Raw genomic sequence first — 24,110 nt, forward strand, 5'->3', positions numbered from 1 at the left:
AGAGAGAGGATCGGGGCAGGCAGAGAGACAGTCAACCGTGCGCATAGGCAATATATTGGTCATCTGTATCTAGCAATGCCTCGTACATTCACCAAAAGTATATTAAAGTATATATTAGGTTATCAATGAGTATGGCTAAGCTCTTCTTCATAGTGCCAGTGAATTGACCTTGAACATCGCCAAATGCATCAGTTTAATTAGGCCTAAATGTGCATTGTCAAAGTATTGCCTATAGCTTATTTAATGGGTGGCTGTTGATGGCCTAGGTCAGAACTCTCCTACCCTGTTCCCAGAGAGCTACCTTCCTGTAGGTTCTCTCTTCAACCCCAGTTGTAACTAACCTGATTCAGTTTATCAACCAGCTAATTGTTGAATCAGATACGCTAGATTAGGGTTGGAGTGAAAACCTACATGATGGTTGATCTCCGCGAACAGGGTGGGAGAGCCCTGTCCTAGGCAATAGATCATCCCCACTAAACTTTTTGGAAATGGCAAATTCACTTTCTCATCCATAAACACAGTCAAGTTCAGCAGCTCAAATCAGCAGGATGAGGGGCATTGTTATTAGGAATGACGTCTAACATGGATGGATCGCTAAAATAATGATTAAGATCACTCTTCATCCATTTAACTATTATGGGGAGACCTAAGCATTTGGCAGCCAAGCACGAGTTATCAGTGTAGCCTATTATTCTGTATACCTCTGGCCCTTATTTGGACACTGTGTTAACTAACCTCCAGACGAGCTTCAATGCCATACAACTCTCCTTGCGTGGCCTCCAACTGCTCTTAAATACAAGTAAAACTAAATGCATGCTCTTCAACCGATCGCTGCCCACATCTGCCCGCCCATCCAGCATCACCACTCTGGACGGTTCTGACTTAGAATATGTTGACAACTACAAATACCTAGGTGTCTGGTTAGACTGTAAACTCTCCTTCCAGACTCACATGAAATATCTCCAATCCAAAATTACATCTAGAATCGGCTTCCTATTTCGCAACAAAACATCCTTCTCTCATGCTGCCAAACACACCCTCGTAAAACTGACCATCCTACTGATCCTCGACTTCGGCGATGTCATTTACAAAATAGCCTCCAACACTCTACTCAACAAAATTGGATGCAGTCTATCACAGTGCCATCCGTTTTGTCACCAACGTCCCATATACTACCCACCACTGCGACCTGTATGATCTCGTTGGCTGGCCCTCGCTTCACACTAGTCGCCAAACCCACTGGCTCCAGGTCATCTACAAGTCTCTGCTAGGTAAAGCCCAGCCTTATCTCAGCACACTGGTCACCATAGCAACACTTACCCGTAGCACATGCTCCAGCAGGTATATTTTACTGGTCACTCCCAAAGCCAATTCTTCCTTTGGCCGCCTTTCCTTCCAGTTCTCTGCTGCCAATGACTGGAACGAACTGCAAAAATCTCTTAAGCTGGAGACTTACCTCCCTCACTAGCTTTAAGCACCAGCTGTCAGAGCAGCTCACAGATCACTGCACCTGTACTTAGCTCATCTGTAAATAGACCATCCAATCTACCTCATCCCCATACTGTATTTATTTATTTATCTTGCTCCTTTGCACCCCAGTATCTCAACTTGCACATTCATCTTCTGCACATCTACCATTCCAGTGTTTAATTGCTATATTGTAATTACTTCGCCACCATGGCCTATTTATTGCCTTACCTCTCTTATCCTACCTCATTTGCTCATACTGTATTTAGATTTTTCTACTGTATTATTGATTGTATGTTTGTTTATTCCATGTGTAACTCTGTGTTGTTGTATGTGTCGAACTGCTTTGCTTATTCTTGGCCAGGTCGCAGTTGCAAATGAGAACTTGTTCTCAACTAGCCTACCTGGTTAAATAAAGGTGAAATGAAAAAAATATCACCTAGACATTACGTTGAAATATCTTCAGGCCTACAAAAACCTCCAGGCTTCCGTAATTTAAAAAAATAATTACAGGGGGCAGTTTGGAAAAACGAATCCTGTTTCAATCGTCTCTGGAATAATGAACATGCTTGATAATAGTTAGGCTACAAAACCCTAATACCCGTCCGAATAGGGCTAAAACATGGCAAAGAATAGGGTTATCAGCGTAGAGTGCACGGCATCATCCCATGGAATATGTCAAGGCTGCACACAGCCGAAATATCACTGAAATATTATAGTACCTACACATCACCTTCTATATTCAAACAAAGTAGACATTTTATAGACAAATGGGCAGCATCATGCGCATGTCAGCCCTCTAGAACGTAAATGTAGTCTTCCTAGTCGGACTGCAATAATGAGGTGGAGTGTATGTGTGCGCGCATCCGTTTTAGGAATCGAGCAAGAGTCGACTCATATGACTCCCACCACAGGAGTCTGAGTCGAGCAAGAGTCGACTTTTTTCGACTCCAAAATCCAGGAGTTGTGCACCACTAAGTAAAAGATTGTGAAAGGTGACTTGGGCCAGACAGGTATGTGGCACGTGGTTACTTAGCAACAATGTCAAAATATACTGTTGCTAAGAAACAGCCTCCTTACTGCCCATCGGGTTCACATGTTTCTCAACACACTTGAGTCAATACTAAGTTAGTCTAGTGGTTAGAGCGTTGGGCCAGTAACCATAAAGCTTGCTAGATCGAATCCCTGAGCTGACAAGGTAAAAATCTGTCGTTCTGCCCCTGGACAAGACAGTTAACGCACTGTTCCTAGGCGGTCATTGTAAATAAGAATTTGTTCTTAACTGACTTGCCTAGTTAAATAAAAAAAAAATACTTTAGATCAAAGACCTAGGCTATTCAGATGGAAAATCAATGCATGTCGGCAACTTCTGATGTAAGAACACCAGGCACTGTGTAGAAACCACATGGATATTTTTAATAGTCAAAAAGCAAAGCGCGCTGGTTTAGGTGCGTCGCACGCACAGGGTCACTAAAAATTCCTCAAAACTCCCAAGTGTTCTGGAAATGTTAACAAGAGATAGGACTATAACTCAAATTTCAGTTAGCCGACCTTTATCTGACACATCTCTGGCAGTGGCAACCCTTTTCATTCTCGTGCGGACCGACCTTTCCCTAAAAGGCTAGATTATCCACTACATGTCGGCTGTCGGTTGTTAACACCTCATCTGACTATTAAGCTACAGCAGACGTGATGTGATAGCCCTACATTAGCCTATACACTTTAAGGTCTCACCCCTTTTTGCTGCCTGCAATATCTGACAGGCGTTTAGACCGCGTGCCGCCTCTCCACTATCGAGAGAGGAGGTTTTATCTTTAGGACTCTTCACTGTATCCACCTGAGCCACTTATCTTTCAGTGGGAAGCCAACGAATGAGGTTATACACACATCAGCATCACCGCAGGTGTATCCGCAGCAGCACTTTGGAATCTACACATTTCACCGCATCGGCACCATACTTGTGCGCACGGTAAGATTGTAGTAGCCTATAATTTCTAATCATTTTTACGGATATGGAGTTGTTTAGAGATGCAGCTAAGGTGGTCTATTTAGATACATTTTATCCTTAATTTTTACAGATCTACTTCCTTTTATTCTCACAAAGTTGGGATGTAATTATGATGCCTAAATGTATTTTTGCATTTCATGAAAACCTATTAGCTAACCATAAAGCCTATCAAAAGATGGTGTCAACATGTTTTTGTTTTTTAATTTGTGATTGTGCTATTTTGCCTGATCAAATAGCATACCAGGCTACTGGAATTCTTTCACCCAATATTTATTCATTTTGTGCATTTAGTTTCTACGTTGGTGAGTATGTCTTTGCGCAGTTACTCATGTCGGTTCCGTGTAGTTTTTGGATGATAGTGTTATTAGATATGAGTCTACTAATTCGGGTAGGCCTATATATTTGGGTTCTGATGGTGTAAGACAGTTGAACTAAGCTCGTGAGGCATACAGTATACTAAGTGTTATTCTTCAAGAATCAATGCTTATATATCATTAATAAAAAAATCTTAGAATGGATGTAGCAACTGCAGATTCTCCATTTAATTTGTTGGAATTGTTTGGATGGTGATTGTTGTCTTCTAAAGAATTAAGTTAATGATGATGGTGCAGCTTCAGATATAGTATTGGTGGGAATTGTATGAAGCATTGAGAGATTATTGTAGTTGTGTTAGTTTCCTAAATTATTCATTCAACGTTTTTTCAAGTGGTAATGATGTGATGCTTTATTAATACTGCATCTGTCCTTAATAGGATCAGTGCATGTAGCTGTTCTAAAATAAATCTTAGTCTCTTAACACTCTACTGGCTCCAAAACTACAAGGGAGAGTTGTAGCATCTCCAATAAACCACCTGGAAGACAATACACTGATTTAAGTGTCAAAATAAATATTTTGTCGCATTTCATTCGAGTTTACAGTTTAGTCAATCTCATTTAGACTGCACAGTGACGTCTTTGGTTTTCATTGAATATCTTATTTAATCTTCCCAGAGTGTCCTTGTGTATAGGATTTCTATTTTTAGTTGGTTGCTTAGCAGCATAGTGCTTTTGTTTCCCTTTTGTAGATGAATGAAAGGCATGCAGTGGTAAAAATAATGCACTTTCCAAAATAACCTCTACTTTCATGTACAAGTACAGAGTGATCCAGGAAATGGCAGAGCGATTTCTGCATAGTGCATCTTTAAGCTCCAAATAACCCATACCTGTTTGGTGTGTTCCCCTTTTCTGTCTTCCTCCTACTCTCTCTCTCTCCAATCTCGCTCTTCCAATCTCTTCAATCCTGCTACCTCCCCCTCGCTCTCTTTACCTCTCACTCCCCAATTCCCTTTTCTACCCTCTCTCCTCCCCCGATCCTCTAGTGTGATAGGGGGTGTTGGTGGCCTATGAATGGGGCTGAGCGTGCCCCCCACCACCACACCTGCCTCTGCACCCGTGGGGACTATGCATTGCACAACCCTGAATGCACTAGCCGGTGGTTTGCGAGAACAGGGAAGGGGGCGGAACGTCGGCAGGGGGTCAAGGGGGGTGCAGCATGCCCCCTCCCTTCCGCATCGCTGTGCTGGGGGCGCAGGGCGTGGGCAAGACTGCCATCGTGCAGCGCTTCCTCCACGATGACTACAGCGAGGCGCCTGTCCAGGGAACCAGCCGTGCCCGCCAGGTCCACCTGTCGGCTGCCGTGCTCAATGGCCACGTGCACAACTTGCAGATCACCGACTATCCTGCAATCACCAGCTTCCCCTGCAGCTCACTGCAGGTACTGTCCCATTGAAGCACAATAGTGATGGGAACTGATGTGTTTGCCAGGTTAGACATTGTAGCAAGGTGAAAGGTCCAGTTTAATGTCAAGACATGAGGAGATGAGGAGAGGAAGCCACTGTCAGTGGGTTCATCTTAATAGAGTGGTTTCCTTCTGCTTTGATGCTATCTGTGCCCTGCTATCTAAATGTATCTACATTTGCATAACATACACACACACACATAGATCTGACAGGGGTAGATAAGAGGACAACCTGCTCTCTGTATTCACCTGGAATGTCATTTCTCCTCAAGTTTAAATACACTATATATACAACAGTATGTGGACACCTCTTTCAATTAGTGGATTCGGCTATTTCAGCCACACCCGTTGCTGACATGTGTATAAAATCAAGCACACAGCCATGCAATCTCCATAGACAAACATTGGCAGTAGAATGGCCTTACTGAAGAGCTCAGTGACTTTCAATGTGGCACGGTCATAGGATGCCACCTTTCCAACAAGTCAGTTCGTCAAATTTCTGCCCTGCTAGAGCTGCCCCGGTCAACTGTAAGTGCTGTTATTGTGAAGTGGAAATGTCTAGGCGCAACAGCGGCTCAGCCGCGAAGTGATAGGCCACAAAAGCTCACAGAATGGGACGGCCAAGTGCTGAAGCATGTAGCCCATAAAAATCACCTGTCCTTGGTTGCAACACTTACTACCGAGTTCCAATCTACCTCTGGAAGCAACGTCAGCACAATAACTGTTTGTTCAGAGCTTCATGAAATTAGTTTCCATGGCCAAACAGCCTTACATAAGCCTAAGATCACCATGCACAATGCCACGCCTCGGCTGGAGTGGTGTAAAGCTTTCCGCCATTGGACTCTGGAGCAGTGGAAAGGTGTTCTCTGGAGTGATGAATCACACTTCACCATCTGGCAGTCCCACGGATGAATCTGGTTGTTTGGTGACACCCTGTACACAGAGGTTGGGCAAAAAACCAACCCTGGATGTCTCTCATCCTCAGATGGCGAAGAGGTACTACTGAGATAATGGATGCCATCAACCCCAGCACTCGGAGGCATGTCTTGAACGTGACCGAGCGCCTCCTGTTGAACAAGGAGAGGCACTATCAGAAGGGCGTGATGCAGTCCTCCGAGGGTGTTCGAGAGAGAATCCATCATTATGCCTTGGTACTATCTCTGTTGGCAACAAAAGCTCCTTTTCTGATAGATCTTGAACCATACGTCGTGTTTGGTACCACTTGCAAAGTAGGTAATCATCTGTATAGGACTCTCAGCCCCTTGATTCTCAGTGGTGTGAATGTTGCCTCTGCACACTTTCTGAACGTTCAGGGAGCTAGCACAAGCCCAAATGGTATTCATAGACTGTGCCTTCAAAACAAAACCTTAATATCCTCCTGTCCTGCAGGTCGACTGAGGTGAACCAGTCACCTCGTTGAAAAGACAGAGACAGCATGTTGAATGTAAGCATACGCAACGTTGTCAGATAGCTGTTTAACACCCATTGGTCCAGAATTGAGGCAAACCATTTCCATTTTTTGTGAACAAGGAAGTACCGGGTGTAGAAGCCAAGGCGGCTCTCTGCCGCTTGTATAGCCCGATCGTTTCTTTGCATAATTAAGGGGAGATTTTCTGCTTTAGTATGTGTGCCGAATCGCCAGTCGCTGCTAAGTCCAAAATTCTGCTTGAACTTGTGCCGGGGGGAGAGCCGTGGCATGGTGGGCACTCGGGGGTAGAGTAGATTCCCTCCGTCTTCCTTGAGAGTGAACGCATTAGAATGGGTTGCGGCACAAAGGGAAGGGTTCTACCCGACATTCTGTGCTCTGCCCGAGAGGTGGCAGGCCAGAACTTGGGGTGAACTGTTGGCTGCCCCTCTCTGCATCAAGGGGCATACCCCTAGGTCCGGCACCCCTTCTTCCCTGTAGGGGAATCAAATAGGCGGGACCTCGATGTGGCTGCAGAAAAGGACTGTTTTCCCCATCGGCGGTGCCTGTTTGGGAATCCGAACTGTGGGGTCGGTGCATGCTGTGTCGCTGGAAGCCTCCTGCGGAAAGCCCTGGTGCCAGCGAATTGGTCTGGGTTAGGCTTGCTGATAGCTAGGAGATTATGCATCTCTAGCATCAAATCGGCCTGATAAACCAGCAGTATGGATGTAACATTCAACTCCCATATAGGACGTACGGCAGACATGTAAACCTTTTGGTAGATGGACATGGAGAAGTGTTCCGTCTTACCAGAGAGAAGTGCCTGTAGTGACAAGGAACTGTGTTTGAGGTGGTTGGCCAGTGATGGCTTGCCGAGGCCCAGCTCCTCCATGTCCTTGACATTCATGCTGGCAAAAAGTCTGGTTTGGACCTTGTCGGTCGAGGGTTTGTCCCAAGCGTTTGGCTTCCGCCATGCAAGCTGGGATAGCTGGGAGGAGTTGCTTGCTTGGGGCGGTGCGAGAGGGGAGTTTCCGTCCATCGTACCAGTCCATCTCTGCGCTGCCACTCTCCATGGGTTCGGGCCACTGAGTCTGGTCGCTGCCTGTTTGCAGACATCAAGGAGCGAATATCTATCATCCGCCATCGATGCCCTGCTAAGGGTGAAATAGGGACTAGAGGTAACAGCTTGCACCTCCTCGTGCTCTTCTTCCTCTGCTGCTTAGAGGAGGTCGGTCATGCCCTCGCCATCGCCGTGGGTCTGTGAAGTAGTCTCCCTGCTTGAAGGCAGTGTGTGAGATGAGCCACATAGGGCTGCTCAGCACACTCTCCGGCAGCAAAAAAACTGCCTGAGAGTGTTAGCGGCAAAAAAAAAACTATGGATGCATGACTGGGGATTATTGAACACTGCTTCTGCGTGTTCGAGACCTAGGCAGAAGACACACAGGGGTGAGTGTCCTTGCCAGATATGGTTGCTCCGTATGGGCACGGTTGTGCTGGGGCAGGGGCCGGGTCCTTGCTCGGTACCCATTGGGCTGAGCTAGCAGGTTCCATGGCTCCAAAAAACGTCTATCAAAGGGAAACGTAGAACAAAGGGAAACGTAACTCACGTTCGCCACTTGGGCTAGTAGCATAGCTAATTACCATAGTGCTAACCAGATAACCTAATTCTTTAAAGGGATACTTCAGGATTTTGTCACTAAAGCCCTTGATCTACTTCCCCAGACTCAGATGAACTTGTGGATTCCATGTTTATGTCTCTGCATCCAGTATAAAGGAAGTTAGCGATAGTTTCACACACCAATGCCAACTAGTGTTAGCGTAATGATTGGAAATCTACAGGAACAGCTAGCATTCCCACAAGCTTCCAGTTATTGCGCTAATGATAGTTAGCAACTTGCTTTAAACTGCACACAGACATACATTTTTTGATCCACGAGTTCATCTGACTCTGTGGAAGTAGATAAAATCATTGCCAAAATTACAAAGTATTCCTTTTACAATGTGAATGTAGCTAGCTTTCGCCTCGTGTTAGCCAAAGAAAGCTAGCTCTATGTTGATCTTGAGACGAATAAAACATGTCTCTCATTCGGTAAGCAGAGAGCGAGCTAGTAATTCTACCCTTCCAGGTAAAAAAGCTAGTCGGTAGGCTAGCTATCCAGGTTAGCTAAGCCCTGCAGCTAAGTTAGCCAAGTCTCAGCAACTAGCTGTGTGATGCTACAGTAGCTACCTAAGGAGACAAAGGAAGAAAAATCAACAAAGCTAATGGTTACCCGAAGTGAAAACTTTCCTTTCTGTAAAGTCACCCAACACAGAAGAGGAGAGCTAGCTAGAGTATAACTCTTCTGTGAGGAGAGAATGATCAGAGGGCGGGCGAGTGGCTCTTTAGTATTAGGGGAGGAGCTCCCTCATTTGCCACTTGACCTGTTTGGGTCAGACAGATGTGTATGATTGGTTCTTCCAGCTACTTAGAGTTTCTGGTGAATCCCACTGTGAGATATTGAAACAAATAATTCAAAGAGAACCACTGTTTGGGGTAAAACTTCAATCACTTCACATTTCACACTACTGATAATTTATACAACCTGGTCTCAGAGCATTTTGCATTATTCTGTATGTAAATCTGATACACTCCATTTACAGTGAACAAAAATATAAACGTAGTACATCCAACAAGCCTCACAATTGCAGACCACGTGTAACTACGCCATCCAGGTCCTCCACGTCCGGCTTCTTCACCTGCGGGATCGTCTGAGACTAGCCACCCAGACAGATGATGAAACTGTGGATTTTCACGACCAAAGAATCTCTGCACAAACTGACTGCAGTTTGACATCGTAACCGACTTCAGTGGGCAAATACTCACCTTCAATGGCCACTGGTATGCTGGCGAAGTGTGCTCTTCACCGATGAATCCCGGTTTCAACTGTACCGGGCAGATGGCAGACAGCGTGTATGGAGTCGTGTGGGCGAGCAAACAGAGTGCCCGTTGTTGGCGGTGGGGTTATGGTATGGGCAGACATAAGCTACGGACAATGAACACAATTGCATTTTATCGATGGCAATTTGAATGCCCAGATATACCGTGATGAGATCCTGAGGCACACTGTCGTGCCATTCATCCACCATCACCACCTCATATTTCAGCATGATAATGCACGGCCCCATGTCACAATGATCTGTACACAATTCCTGAAAGCGTAAAATGCCTCAGTTCTTCCATAGCCTGCATACTCACTAGACATGTCACCCATTGAGCATGTTTGGGATGCTCTGGATTGACATGTATGATGTCGTGTTCCAGTTCCCGCCAATATCCAGCAACTTTGCACAGCCATTGATGAGGAGTGGGACAACATTCCACAGGCCACAATCAACAGCCTGATCAACACACACACACAGCTAACATTAGCAAGCTAGCTAACGTTAGTCACATAGCTATAATTTGTAACATCTCATATGTTTAGCACATTTGTTACAGATTGTATGTTTTGCAAATTCGTCAAATTCGTAACTTATAACACATTTTGAAAATGTGTAACTTATTGTATGTTTTGCAATTTCGTAACATATAATATGAATTGTAATTCGTAAACATATCATACAAAATGGAGTGTCTTGGATTTACGTACAGAATAATACGATATGCTCTGAGACCAGGTTGATTTATATAGTAATCAGTGTTTCATTTGCACTGTGGAGGTGCTTTAGGTGTTTTTGAAAACCTATCCAAGGCAAGCCCTAACTTGCAAACAATATTTCTCACAGCGAGGAGCCAATTATAAAGCAGAAATTAAATTACAAAAAGTTTGAATTCAATAAGAGAGCAGATTGTGTTCTGGTCATATTGATCAGACAGTAAGCTATGTTGCAAGTCATTTAAACAAATGAACTAGACTAATATCGTTCTCAAAAGCTGTGTGTGTGTGTGCGTGCATGAGTGTGTACAGAATAGGTGAAAACTATTGGTCTCCATGCATCTATTTAAAATAAAATTCTCTGCCAAATTAAACATTTATAAAACAGTGCTATCAGAGTTTTACCGGACAAAAGGAAGGTTCATTTGTGTTGCTTCTTAATGAGAGATCTCCCTATGTCTTCTCTCCTCCCTCCTGTCTCCTTTCCTCCCCTTTCTATTCTTGCTAAAATGTTATTTTAGCAATTTTTCTTCTCCTTTCTTCACTTTTCTATCTTCTTCCCTCCCTCCTCCAGGAGTGGACAGACACCTGCTGCAGAGGAATCCGCAGCGCTCACGTCTACATCCTGGTCTATGACATCTGCTGCTTCGACAGCTTCGAATACGTCAAGACTATGCGCCAGCAGATCCTAGAGACCAGGTGAGGACACGGCCTGCATGACAAATAGGGACCAGCTCCAGCTGGCACCGGTTCTTTGAACAGACGTAATTACGGCTCGCTATGCAATCAGGAGCCCCCACCGCCACACGCACAGAGAACATTTGTTTAACATTTGGACTGAAATCAACATGAGTGGCTCAGACTGCCATGGTCAAGTGTCTTCATAATCACTTTGGTTTCTCTTCACAATTCCTCTATTGTCTTTCCGTTCTTTTGTGTGTTCTTTTGAATTCGGTATCCTATGGATGTTGCTGGAAGCGAATGGCAGTGTGGAGTGGTGTGATGAAAACAGTTTTAACAACACCCACTCTACAGACACTCACAATATACACTAGACACTCAGCAGACATTCACTCACTTGTTACAACAATAGTCTTTCACAGTGGTTATCTTACCATAATAAAATAAGTTGAGTCACAGTCTGAAAGAACCATTTTATTTCACCTTTATTTAACCAGGTAGGCTAGTTGAGAACAAGTTCTCATTTACAACTATGACCTAAAGCAAAGCAGTGCGACACAGACAACAACACAGAGTTACTCATGGAATAAACAAACATACAGTCAATAATACAATAGAAAAAGCCTATATACAGTGTGTGCAAATGAGGTAGGATAAGGAAGGTAATAGTGGCGAAATAATTACAATATAGCAATTAAACACTGGAGTGATAGCTGTGCATAAGATGAGTGTGCAAGTAGAGATACTGGGGTGCAAAGGAGCAAAATAAATAACACTATGGGGATGAGGTAGTTGGATGGACTATTTACAGATGGGCTATGTACAGGTACAGTGATCTGTGAGCTGCCCTGACAGCTGGTGCTTAAAGTTAGTGAGGGAGATATGAGTCTCCAGCTTCAGAGATTTTTGCAGGTCGTTCCAGTCATTGGCAGCAGAGAACTGGAAGGAAAGGCGGCCAAAGTAGGAATTGGCTTTGGGGGTGACCAGTGAAATATACCTGCTGGAGCGCGTGCTACGGCTGGGTGCTGCTATGGTGACCAGTGAGCTGAGATAAGGCGTGGCATTACCCAGCAAAGACTTATAGATAACCTGGAGCCAGTGGGTTTGGCGACGAATATGAAGCGAGGGCCAGCCAACGAGAGCATACAGGTCGCAGTGGTGGGTAGTATATGGGGCTTTGGTGACAAAACGGATGGCACTGTGATAGACTGCATCCAATTTGCTGAGTAGAGTGTTAGAGGCTGTTTTGTAAATTACATCGCCGAAGTCGAGGATCGGTAGGATAGTCAGTTTTCCGAGGGTATGTTTGGCAGCATGAGTGAAGGATGCTTTGTTGCAAAATAGGAAGCCGATTCTAGATTGAATTTTGGATTGGAGATGCTTAATGTGAGTCTGGAAGGAGAGTTTACAGTCTAACCAGACCCCTAGGTATTTGTAGATGTTCCGGATAGCGTCGAACAACAACATTGATGTATACGATGATTCGGTGAGCGAGTTTATTAGCAAGTGCTTCGGTGATGTTGTACCCACAGCGACAATTTAAACCTTCACCAACTAGAAACTGTGGATTGATGGCAGCATTTGTGCAAAACTGAAAGCGCGAACCACTGCTTTTAATCAGGGCAAGGGGACCGGAAACATGACCGAATACAAACAGTGTAGCTATTCCCTCCGCAAGGCAATCAAACAAGCTAAGTGTCAGTATAGAGACAAAGTAGAGTCGCAGTTAAACGGCTCAGACATGAGAGGTATGTGGCAGGGTCTACAGTCAATCACAGACTACAAAAAGAAAACCAGCCTCGTTGTGGACCCCGATGTCTTGCTCCCAGACAAACTAAACAACATCTTTGCTCGCTTTGAGGACAATACAGTGCCACCGACACAGCCCGCTACCAAAACCTGCGGACTCTCCTTCACCGCAGCCAATGTGAGTAAAACATTTAAACGTGTTAAGCCTCGCAAGGCTGCCGGCCCAGACGGCATCCCTAGCCGAGTCCTCAGAGCATGCGCAGACCAGCTGGCTGGTGTGTTTACGGACATATTCGATCAATCCCTATCCCAGTCTGCTGTTCCCACATGCTTCAAGAGGGCCACCATTGTTCCTGTTCCCAAGAAGCTAAGGTAAATGAGCTAAAGGACTTTCGCCCTGTAGCACTCACTTCCGTCATCATGAAGTGCTTTGAGAGACTAGTTAAGGATCATATCACCTCCACCCTACCTGACACCCTAGACCCACTCCAATTTGCTTACCGCCCCAATAGGTCAACAGACGATGCAATCACATTGCACACTGCCCTAACCCATCTGGACAAGAGGAATACCTATATAAGAATGCTGTTCATTGACTACAGCTCAGCATTTAACACCATAGTACCCTCCAAACTCGTCATTAAGCTCGAGACCCTGGGTCTCGACCCCGCCCTGTGCAACTGGGTTCTGGATTTTCTGACGGGCCTCCCCCAGGTGGTGAGGGTAGGAAACAACATCTCCACCCGCTGATCCTCAACACTGGGGCCCATCAAGGGTGAGGGCCCTCGGAGTGTGGTGTCAGGAAAATAACCTCACACTCAACGTCAACAAAACAAAGGAGATGATCGTGGACTTCAGGAAACAGCAGAGGGAGCACCTCCCTATCCACATCGTCGGGACAGTAGTGGAGAAGGTGGAAAGTTTGAAGTACCTCGGCGTACACATCACGGACAAACTGAAAGGGTCCACCCACACAGACAGCATGGTGAAGAAGGCGCAACAGCGCCTCTTCAACCTCAGGAAGCTGAAGAAATGTGTCTTGTCACCAAAAACACTCACAAACTTTTACAGATGCACAATCGAGAGCATCCTGTCGGGCTGTATCACCGCCTGGTATGGCAACTGCTCCGCCTACAACTGCAAGGCTCTCCAGAGGGTAGTGAGGTCTGCACAACGCATCACCGGGGGCAAATTACCTGCCCTCCAGGACACCTACACCACCCGATGTCACAGGAAGGCCAAAAAGATCATCAAGAACAACAACCACCCGAGCCACTGCCTGTTCACCCCGATATCATCCAGAAGGTGAGGTCAGTACAGGTGCATCAAAGCTGGGACCGAGGGACTGGCCTTCTATCTCAAGGCCATCAGACCGTTAAACAGCCATCACTAACAATGAGTGGCTGCTGCCAACCTACTGACTCAAATTTCTAGCCACTTTAATTATTAAAAATTGGATGTAATAAATGTATCACTAGTCACTTTAAACAATGCCACTTTATATAATGTTTACATACCCTACATTACTCATTTCATATTTATATACTGTACTCTATACCATCTACTGCATCTTGCCTATGCCGTTCGGCCATCGCTCATCCATACATTTATATGTACATATTCTTATTCATTCCTTTACACTTGTGTGTGTAAGGTAGTTGTTGTGAAATTGTTAGAATGCTTGTTAGATATTACTGCATGGTCGGAACTAGAAGCACAAGCATTTTGCTACACTCGCATTAACATCTGCTAACCATGTGTATGTGACTAATAAAATTTGATTTGATGTCCACATATTCTAAGTCAAAACCGTCCAGAGTAGTGATGCTGGATGGGCGGGCAGGTGCTGGTAGCGATCAGTTGAAGAGCATGCATTTAGTTTTACTTGCATTTGAAGCTCGTCTGGAGGTTAGTTAACACAGTGTCCAAAGAAGGGCCAGAAGTATACAGAATGTTGACGTCTGCGTAGAGGTGGATCAGAGAATCACCAGCAGCAAGAGCGACATCATTGATGTATACAGAGAAGAGTCGGCCCGAGAATTTAACCTTGTGGCACCCCCATGGAGACTGCCAGAGGTCCGGACAACAGGCCCTCCGATTTGACACACTGAACTCTATCTGAGAAGTAGTTGGTGAACCAGGCGAGGCAGTCAATTGAGAAACCAAGGCTTGACAGAGTTGAAAGCCTTGGCCCGGTCTATAAATACGGCTGCACAGTATTGTCTCTTATCGATGGAGGTTATGATATTATTTAAGACCTTGAGCGTGGCTGAGGTGCACCCATGACCAGCACAGAACCAGATTGCATAGCGGAGAAGGTACGGTGGGATTCGAAATGGTTGGTGATCTGTTTGTTAACTTGGCTTTCGAAGACCTTAGAAAGGCAGGGTAGAATAGATATAGGTCTGTAGCAGTTTGGGTCTAGAGTGTCTCCCCCTTTGAAGAGGGGGATGACCGTGGCAGCTTTCCAATCTTTGGGAATCTCAGACGATACGAAAGAGAGGTTGAACAGGCTAGTAATAGGGGTTGCAACAATTTCGGCATATCATTTTAGAAAGAGAGGGTCCAGATTGTCTAGCCCGGCTGATTTGTAGGGATCCAGAATTTGCAGCTCTTTCAGAACATCAGCTATTTGGATTTGGGTGAAGGAGAAATAGTGGAGGCTTGGGCAAGTTGCAGTGGGAGGGTGCAGTGCTGTTGACCAGGGTAGGGGTGGCCAGGTGGGAAGCATGGCCAGTCGTAGAAAAATGCTTATTGACATTCTCAATTATTGTGGATTTATCAGTGGTGACAGTGTTTCCTAGCCTCAGTGCATTGGTCAGCTGGGAGGAGGTGCTCTTATTCTCCATGGATTTTACAGTGTCCCAGAACTTTTTGGAGTTTGTGCTGCGGGATGCAAATTTCTATTTGAAAAAGCTCGCCTTTGCTTTCCTAACTGCCTGTGTATATTGGTTCCTAACTTCCCTGAAAAGTTGCATATCACGGGGGCTATTCAATACTAATGCAGTACGCCACAGGATATTTTTGTGCTGGTCAAGGGCAGTCAGGTCTGGAGTCAACTACTGGCTATATCTGTTCCTGGTTCTACATTTTTTGAATGGGGCATGCTTATTTAGATTGTGAGGAAAGTACTTTTAAAGAATAACCAGGCATCTTCTACTGACGGAATGAGGTCAATATCCTTCCAGGTTACCTGGGCCAGGTCGATTAGAAAGGCCTGCTCGCTGAAGTGTTTTAGGGAGCGTTTGTGTCACGACTTCCGCCGAAGTCGGTTCCTCTTCTTGTTCGAGCGGCGCTCGGCGGTCGGCGTCGCCGGTCTTCTAGCCATCATCGATCCACTTTTCATTTTCCATTTGTTTTGTCTTGTCTTCTCACACACCTGGTCTCAATTATAGGTTACAGCTTCCCCCCGATTACCGTATTAACCCCTCGTTCCATGTGTCTCTCCTCAGGCCGGTGGCTGGCCCGATCCAGGAGTCTGAGGTGCGGGAGGTTCCTCTGCCCCCTCTAGACATCGAGGGGGCCCCGGCGTACTCCGTTCGCTCAATCCTGGATTCGAGGCGTCGGGCGAGGGGCCTTCAGTACCTCGTGGAGTGGGAGGGGTACGGTCCGTAGGAGAGGTGCTGGGTTCCGGTCGAGGACGCGTTGGACCCTTCAATGCTGCAGGAGTTTCAGCGTCTCCGTCCGGATCGCCCTGCACCTCGCCCTCCGGGTCTTCCCCAAGGCCGGTGTCGGCGCACTACTGGAGCCGCGCGTCATGGGGGTGTACTGTCACGACTTCCGCCGAAATCGGTTCCTCTCCTTGTTCGGGCGGCGCTCGGCGGTCGGCGTCGCCGGACTTCTAGCCATCATCGATCCACTTTTCATTTTCCATTTGTTTTGTCTTGTCTTCTCACACACCTGGTCTGAATTTCCCTCATTACATGTTGTGTATTTAACCCTCTGTTCCCCCCATGTCTTTGTGCGGAATTGTTTATTGTAAGTGCATGTGCACGTTTTCTCTGGTGCGCGACGGGTTTTGTACCTATTTGTTTGTGGTTCTGGTTACCGGTGGTTTTATGAATAAAGCTGCTCCGTTGATTACCAAGTTTTGCTCTCGTGCGCCTGACTTCCCTGCCGCCAGTTACGCACTCCCTTACAGTTTGACAGTGATGAGGGGTGGTCGTTTGACAGCAGACCCATTATGGATGCAAGCAATGATGCAGTGATCGCTGAGATCCTGGTTGAAGACAGCAGAGGTGTATTTGGAGGGCAGGTTGGTTAGGATGATATCTATGAGGTTGCCTGTGTTTACAGATTTGGGGTTGTACCTGGTAGGTTCATTGATAATTTGTGTGAGATCGAGGGCATCAAGCTTAGATTGTAGGATGGCCGGGATGTTAAGCATGTCCCAGTTTAGGTCACCTAACAGCACAAACTTTGAAGGTAGATGGGCGGCAATCAAGTCACATATGGTGTCCAGGGCACAGCTGGGGGCAGAATGTGGTCTATAGCACGCGGTAATGGTGAGAGACTTGTTTCTGGAAAGGTGGATTTTTAAAAGTAGAAGCTCAAATTGTTTGGGCACAGACCTGGATAATAAGACAGAACTCTGCAGGCTATCTCTGCAGTAGATTGCAACTGCGCCCACTTTGGCAGTTCTATCTTGTCGGAAAATGTTATAGTTAGAGATGGAAATTTCAGTGTTTTTGGTGGCCTTCCTAAGCCAGGATTCAGACACGTCTAAGACACCCAGGTTGGCAGGGTGTGCTAAAGCAGTGAATAAAACAAACTTAGGAAGGAGGCTTTTAATGTTAACATGCATGAAACCAAGGCTTTTACGGTTACAGAAGTCAACAAATGAGAGCACTTGGGGAATGGGAGTGGAGCTAGGCACTGCAGGGCCTGGATTAACCTCCACATCATCAGAGGATCAGAGGAGGAGTAGGATACGGCTAAACGCTATAAGAACTGGTCGTCTAGTATGTTCGGAACAGAGAGTAAAAGGAGCAGGTTTCTGGGCGCGGTAGAATAGATTCAATGCATAATGTACAGACAAAGGTATGGTAGGATGTGAATACAGTGGAGGTAAACCTAGGCATTGAGTAACGTCAATAAACCAGGTGAGGTCACCGCATGTGTGGGAGGTGGGACAAGAGGGTTAACTGAGGCATATTGAGCAGGGCTGGAGACTCTACAGTGAAATATGACAATAATCTCTAACCAAAACAGCAATGGACAAGGCATGTTGACATTAGGGAGAGGCATGTGTTGCCGATTGATCATAGGGTCCAGTGAGTAGCTGGGCGGGCTGGAGACACGGCGATTCAGACAGCTAGCGGGCCGGGGCTAGCAGAAGGGCCTTAGAGGGACGTCGCGATGGAAGAAGTCTGTTGTAGCCCCCTCGTGTGGTTATGTCGGCAGACCAGTCGTGATGGATAAGCAGGGGTCCGTGTAGTAAAAGGGTCCAGGCCAATTGGAAAAATAGGTATAGTAGCCCAAGAAATTGGCTGATGAACCTCTTCAGCAAACAGTCCGGTATGCTCTAGATAGCTAGCGGGCCGCGGCTAGCAGGCTAGCAGATTCAGGGGACGTCGTGACCGAGGAACCTGTTGAAAAAAACCCTCGGGCGGATAACGTCGGTAGTCCAGTCGTGATGGATCGGCGGGGCTCCATATCGGCAATAAAAGGGGTCCAGGCCAATTGGCAAAATAGGTATTGTAGCTAGTTAGCTGGCTAGCTTCTGTTGGGGGTTCTGGTTCTGAAGTAAAGAAAATAGCAGAACCATACCACATTGGGTGAGGCGGGTTGCAGGAGAGTATGTTGAAGTTGGGGTTAAGAAAAACATAAAAAATGTATGCGAAGAAAAAAAGATATATAAAGATATATACACGGGACACGACAAGACGAAAACAAAGACGCCTGACTGCTACGCCATCTTGGATTTTAAACTGCTATTGTAATAAAGACCTTGTAATATCTAACGTAGTATAAATTAGTTGTAATTCTTCATAACACACCATGGTGAAAATGTATCAAGGCATATGAGTTATTGTAGATTTGACCTAACCAATCCTCTCAGCCTCAGTTATTGGAAAGTCAATAACGCTTCCTTTTGAATTTGCAAATCGTGTCACCTTCGTGGCACTGGGATGTCAAAGTGGACGTCACAGCTGTTCCAGAGGTGACCGTAGGGTCAGGGTGACGGTTACCTGTCATTGGCAGCAGTGATGGATGTGAGGTGTAGTTGTCCCATCAGCCTTGTTGGCTGCTGTCACATGGTGTGTGAGCATGAGGCCTTCAGTTAGCCCCCACTCTGACAGTGCCACGTTGCCAAGGCTACACAGAGGCTAATGGTGTCAGTGACAGCTCCTGTCACAGCCATTCATCTCCCAGTCATCCATTTATTTTGTGTGGGCTCACCCAGTTATTATTATTATTACGCACAAATCATTTGATTTGTTCGATTTTTGTACTTAAAGGTTATAGCAGTGCATGCTTGTAAAATCAACGTTTGGAGCAGTAGGCTATATTCTTTTGAAATCAATACGAGAAGCAGAGTGGACAATCTCCCTCTATTGTCCTTTGCACATATTGTTGTCCCACACCCTCTTGTTGTTCATAGTGTTAAAATTGTGCCATTTGCTTTTAAGGAACTGACAGCTTAGGAAAAGGTATTTATTTCCTAGAAAAGAGGGAACTATCATCATACGGAAGAGATAAAAGCTGAATGCAAAGGCTTAGGGATAGGGAGAGGAGAGTGACACCCTGGGTTTTACTCACGTTTATCTGACGAGGAGTCCCGGGATAGCAGGGAGAGCCCGGTGACAGCTTGTCAGTAAGATTCCAGACAAAGCCAGGCGCTATAGACAGAACAAATGCATTAACCAAGCCCAGTGGAGCAGTGAAGGAGAGACGGGGAATTATAGTCAGCCACAACAGAGACTAGAGAAAAAAACACATAATTTACACTCACCTCAGAAACCCAAGGTTTCAAACTTGCTCTGTAGGAGCTACCAGCATATTACTTTGACAAGATGGGGATCTGTGGGATTTTAAACCTTCCCTCGACTATAACTCAAGGTTTCTGTCAAGGTGTACTTTTGTTAGTAGTGCGGAGTTAAGAAAAGCCCTTGTTGAAAATGTCTGGGTTTTTGGTCATGAATATGTCCAAACAGAAACAGCTCTCCTTACGAAGAGTCCATTTTGCCCAGGGTTAACAGGGCAGGGGATTTGATAACTCTGCTTTAATAGCATCAACTATAACATCATAAAAACCCCTCAGGATATTTTTCTCATATTTCTCTAGACTGGGTGTGAAGGTTAAAATCTTGGGGTACAAACCTGTGTCAGTCATAGCTAAGCCTTGCTTTTATGTTATGCTGTGTTTCTGTTTAAATGACTACAGAAAAGGAACCAGTGTGTGTGCCTGGCATTAGCTGACCACAGGTGTCTAACCTCTCATTCTCACTGTTTTTGTCTCTCTTTTCCTTTCTCCAGGGTGGTGGGCACAGGTGACACGCCCATCCTGATTGTGGGAAACAAGCGGGACCTGCAGTGGGGGCGTGTCATCCCCCGCCATAACGTGTCCGACCTGGTTAGGAAGAACTGGAAGTGCGGCTACGTGGAGTGTTCAGCTAAGTACAACTGGCACGTGCTGCTGCTGTTCGGGGAGGCTATGCGCAGTGTGGTCTGTGCCCGCTGCAAACACGTCCATGCCACCATTCGCTTTCAACGGGCACTGAGGAACGAACGCTGCGCCCTCATGTGATTTACTCAGTGACGGTGGATGGGCACCGGAGTGGCATTGAGGGCCATTGGTACAGTAAACCTCCTTAGGAACAGCTGAGAACTATTGATGATCACTGTGACTGACTACCATGACTGACCACGTTTCTGCCCCATGTGAAACTACAATATTAAACACCCCTATGTTTTGCTGCTGATATATGACATACTTGATCAGATGGAGAGTACTACCCTATCCATTTTTGTAAAGTGTCTTTGATCTTTTCTTGACTTGGAGGCAGTTAAACCAACCAAAACCCGTAGCTGTACAATTATGAACTCATCCAAGTGCACTAAAGAAACTTTCCAGCATCTGTTGTTTGACTAGCCTGGGCGTTGATCAATGTATGACATTGCTAATGTCAAAGCCCCCTTTGGATTGGGACTGAGGCTGGCATCTGCTGATGCAGGGGCAGGCAGATGGATCCTTCCGTTCCTGGGGCTCAGTGCGTTCTCTTTCTCTGCTCTGATATGTCTTGAAGGTGCACACTTGAGTGTAAAATCCTTAAAGGTAGCATAACGAATTCCATACCCAACCACTCAAACAAAACAAGCACAAATAAAAAACCCAACTGTCATTCAATTTAAGCCAATCGCAAAAGACCCTCTCCTTCACACCTTCTGGAACCAAAACAAACAACCATAGGGACACAGTGTCCCACACAGTGTTTAATCTCCTAATAGCTTACAAAACACTGACCATCCTTACCAGACAACTGTCTGTTTCATTTACTGAGGACACATCACTTTTTACCTCACGGTTTCTAGTCCTTGGCGAAGGTTTAAACAAGCCTAGTGAATTTGAAAGAGGATGGTGAAATTATGATATTTGGAGTAATATCACCAAATCCAATCTGACCTTTACACTCCAACCGCAAACACAACCTTTTACATCGTAAATCTACAATTGTAGATGCACATGATAAGGGTTTTTAACACAATCTAATGTGACAAAATACTTTTGCAAGGCACTGGATGTATTGTATATAAAGTGATATTAATTGTTTTGTCAACAATCTACACAACATACTCTATTGCCAAAGTGGAAGAAGATAAAGATAAATAAAAATGTATAACGAAAATATAGTCATTGCATAAGTATTCAGCCCCTTTGTTTAGGCAAGCCTAAACTATTTCAGGAGTAACATTTGGCTTAACAAATCACATAAGAAGTTACATGGACTCACTCTGTGTGAAATAATAGGGGTTGACATGATTTTTTAATGACTAACCATTTGTCTGTCCTCCATATATACAACATCTGTAAGGTCCCTCAGTCAAATGGGTAACAATAACAAATCAGACATTGAATATCTCGTTAAGCATGGTCAAGTTAATAATTATGCTGTGGATTATGTATTAAACCACCCAGACTCATCAAAGACACAGTTATCCTTCTGAACTGAGCCACAGGACAGGAATGAAACTGCTCAGGGATGTCACCATGAGGCCATTGGGGATTTTAAAACAGCTACAGAGATCAATGGCTGTCATGGGAGAACACTAAGGATGGATCAACAACAATATGACCTAAATGACAGTGAAAAGAAGAATTCAAATATACAGAATAAAAATATTCCAAAACATGCATTTTGTATGCAACAAGGCACTAAAGCAATACTGCAAAAAAACAGGAAAGGAATACACTTTTTGCCCTAAATGCAAAGCTTTATGTTTGGGTCAAATCCATCACAACACATCACTAAGTAACTCCCTTCTTATTTTCAAGCATGGTGATGGCTGCAACATGGTATGGGTATGCTTAACATCAGCAAATACTGGGGAGTTTTTCAGGATAAAAAGAAATGGGATGGAGTGTGTTTGCACAGGCAAAATCCTAGACAAAAACCTGCTTCAGGGCCTCCCGAGTGGCGCAGCGGTCTAAGGCACTGCATTGCAGTGTTGCGGCGTCACCACAGCCTGGGGTTCGATCGCGCTCTAGCGACCCCTTGTGGTGGGCCAGGCGCCTGCAGACTGACTTCGGTCGTCAGTTGAACGGTGTTTCCTCCGACACATTGGTGCAGCTGGCTTTGGGTTAAGCAAGCGGATGTTATGAAGTGCGGCTTGGTGGATCATGTTCCGGAGGACGCATGACTCAACCTTCGCCTCTCCCGAGCCCGTTGGGGAGTTGACGCGATGAGACAAGATCACCATCACGAAATTGGTAGAAATTACAAAAACAAAAAAGAGAGAAAAATAATTCTACCTGCTTCAGTCTGCTTTACACCAGACATTAGGAGAGGAATTCCCCTTTCAGTGGGACAATAACCTACAACACAGGGCCAAATCTACACTGGAGTTGCTTACCAAGAAGACAGTGAATATTCCTGAGTGACCAAGTTCCAGTTTTAACTTAGGGCCTAGATTCAATCAGATCAAGCCTTAACCGGTGATAGCAGACACCTGCATAGCGGATGTTTTGGCGATGTCAGAGGTGGAACTACTTTGGAGCCTTCAAATCTGACTAGCTGCTCTTGCAATCATTGTCACTGAAGACACATCCTCCGAGAAAGTGTAGGCTATATAGACATTTTTATGATCAAATTGAAAAATCATTAAACAAAATAATGAGGATTAATATTATCCTAATTGAGGTGTAGATTGCATCTCACATACCAGTGTTCCAACTTGTAAACAAGGCTGCATGGGACTTCTGTTAATGCCACTCCATGCAGCCAATGGCAATGTCCGCTTTAGGTATAATGCAGAGAGCCACTTGTGGATCTGACATCTCTAACGCAGTTCCACCACCAACACTGTCAAAACAACCGCTATGTGGATGTTGGCTAAAGGGGATCTGATTGAATAGAACCCTAAATCTACTTGAAAATCTATGGCAAAACTTGAAAATTGCTGTCTAGACAGAATTTTAAAAAAAGAATAATGGGCAAATATTGCATAATCCAGGTGTGCAAAGCTCTTATAGACTTACCCAAGAAGACTCACAGCTGTAATCGATGCCAAAGGTGTTTCTAACATGTAATGAATCAGGGAGTTGAATACTTATGCAACGACTATATTTTAGTTATTCCATTTTTATAAATCAATTTTAATGCCACTTTTAATGTCACTTTTCTGAACTGCTAAATACAGCAATAAATAAACATTCCCTGCTTGAATCCTGGCAACCTTTGCTAGAACAGTAAGCTAGAATTTGTTTTGGAATAAGGGGGAAATATAGGATACAATTGTTCCTAGAAGGTTGCATTCAATGAAAGGAGAATACTGTTATGAAGAATACAATGCAGATACTAGCCTACCTGACTAGAACCACTTGTGTATAAGACAGAGAGCGTTTGAGTGGAACAAGATTTGTGTAACACTATAAGAAGATTGCTTCATGATATTGACAAACTGCCAGTTGCAGGTGGCATAAGTGTTTGATCTGTGTCTGAGCAATCACATTGCATAAGGAGCAGCCCTCGAAATCAGAACAGCACTGAACTACTGTCATGTCCTGTGATTTTAACGATCCTCTTCCTAAATATAAAATGACTTTATATACTGTATGATGATGAGGTACCTGACTGTGTATGATTACAAAGATGAATGTGAAATAGCACTGTGTCGATGTGAAGCTATAATTACGAAGTGCACAGACATCCTATTCGCTGGTCTGTT

General features: G+C 45.1%; 1 protein-coding gene across 1 annotated transcript; it reads left to right on the forward strand.

Moving 5' to 3' along the window:
• Positions 1-3,286: 3,286 nt before the first annotated feature.
• Positions 3,287-21,077, forward strand: LOC106567739 (ras-like protein family member 10B). Its single transcript, XM_014137403.3, has 4 exons — positions 3,287-3,436; positions 4,834-5,228; positions 10,867-10,991; positions 20,202-21,077. Exons 2-4 carry the CDS (start codon positions 5,007-5,009, stop codon positions 20,470-20,472), a joined length of 618 nt encoding a protein of 205 aa, XP_013992878.1. The 5' UTR covers positions 3,287-3,436; positions 4,834-5,006; the 3' UTR covers positions 20,473-21,077.
• The last annotated feature ends 3,033 nt before the right edge of the window (positions 21,078-24,110 follow it).

Source organism: Salmo salar, chromosome 13, assembly GCF_965601325.2.
Source record: "Salmo salar chromosome 13, fSalSal1, whole genome shotgun sequence".
Classification (NCBI taxonomy): domain Eukaryota; kingdom Metazoa; phylum Chordata; class Actinopteri; order Salmoniformes; family Salmonidae; genus Salmo; species Salmo salar.

Coding starts and splice junctions, on each gene's coding strand:
- LOC106567739 (XM_014137403.3), top strand. CDS start 5,007: ATGCCCCCTCCCTTCCGCATCGCTGTGCTGGGGGCGCAGGGCGTGGGC. Junction 5,229..10,866: donor TCCCCTGCAGCTCACTGCAG/GTACTGTCCCAT, acceptor TCCCTCCTCCAG/GAGTGGACAGACACCTGCTG. Junction 10,992..20,201: donor CAGCAGATCCTAGAGACCAG/GTGAGGACACGG, acceptor TCCTTTCTCCAG/GGTGGTGGGCACAGGTGACA.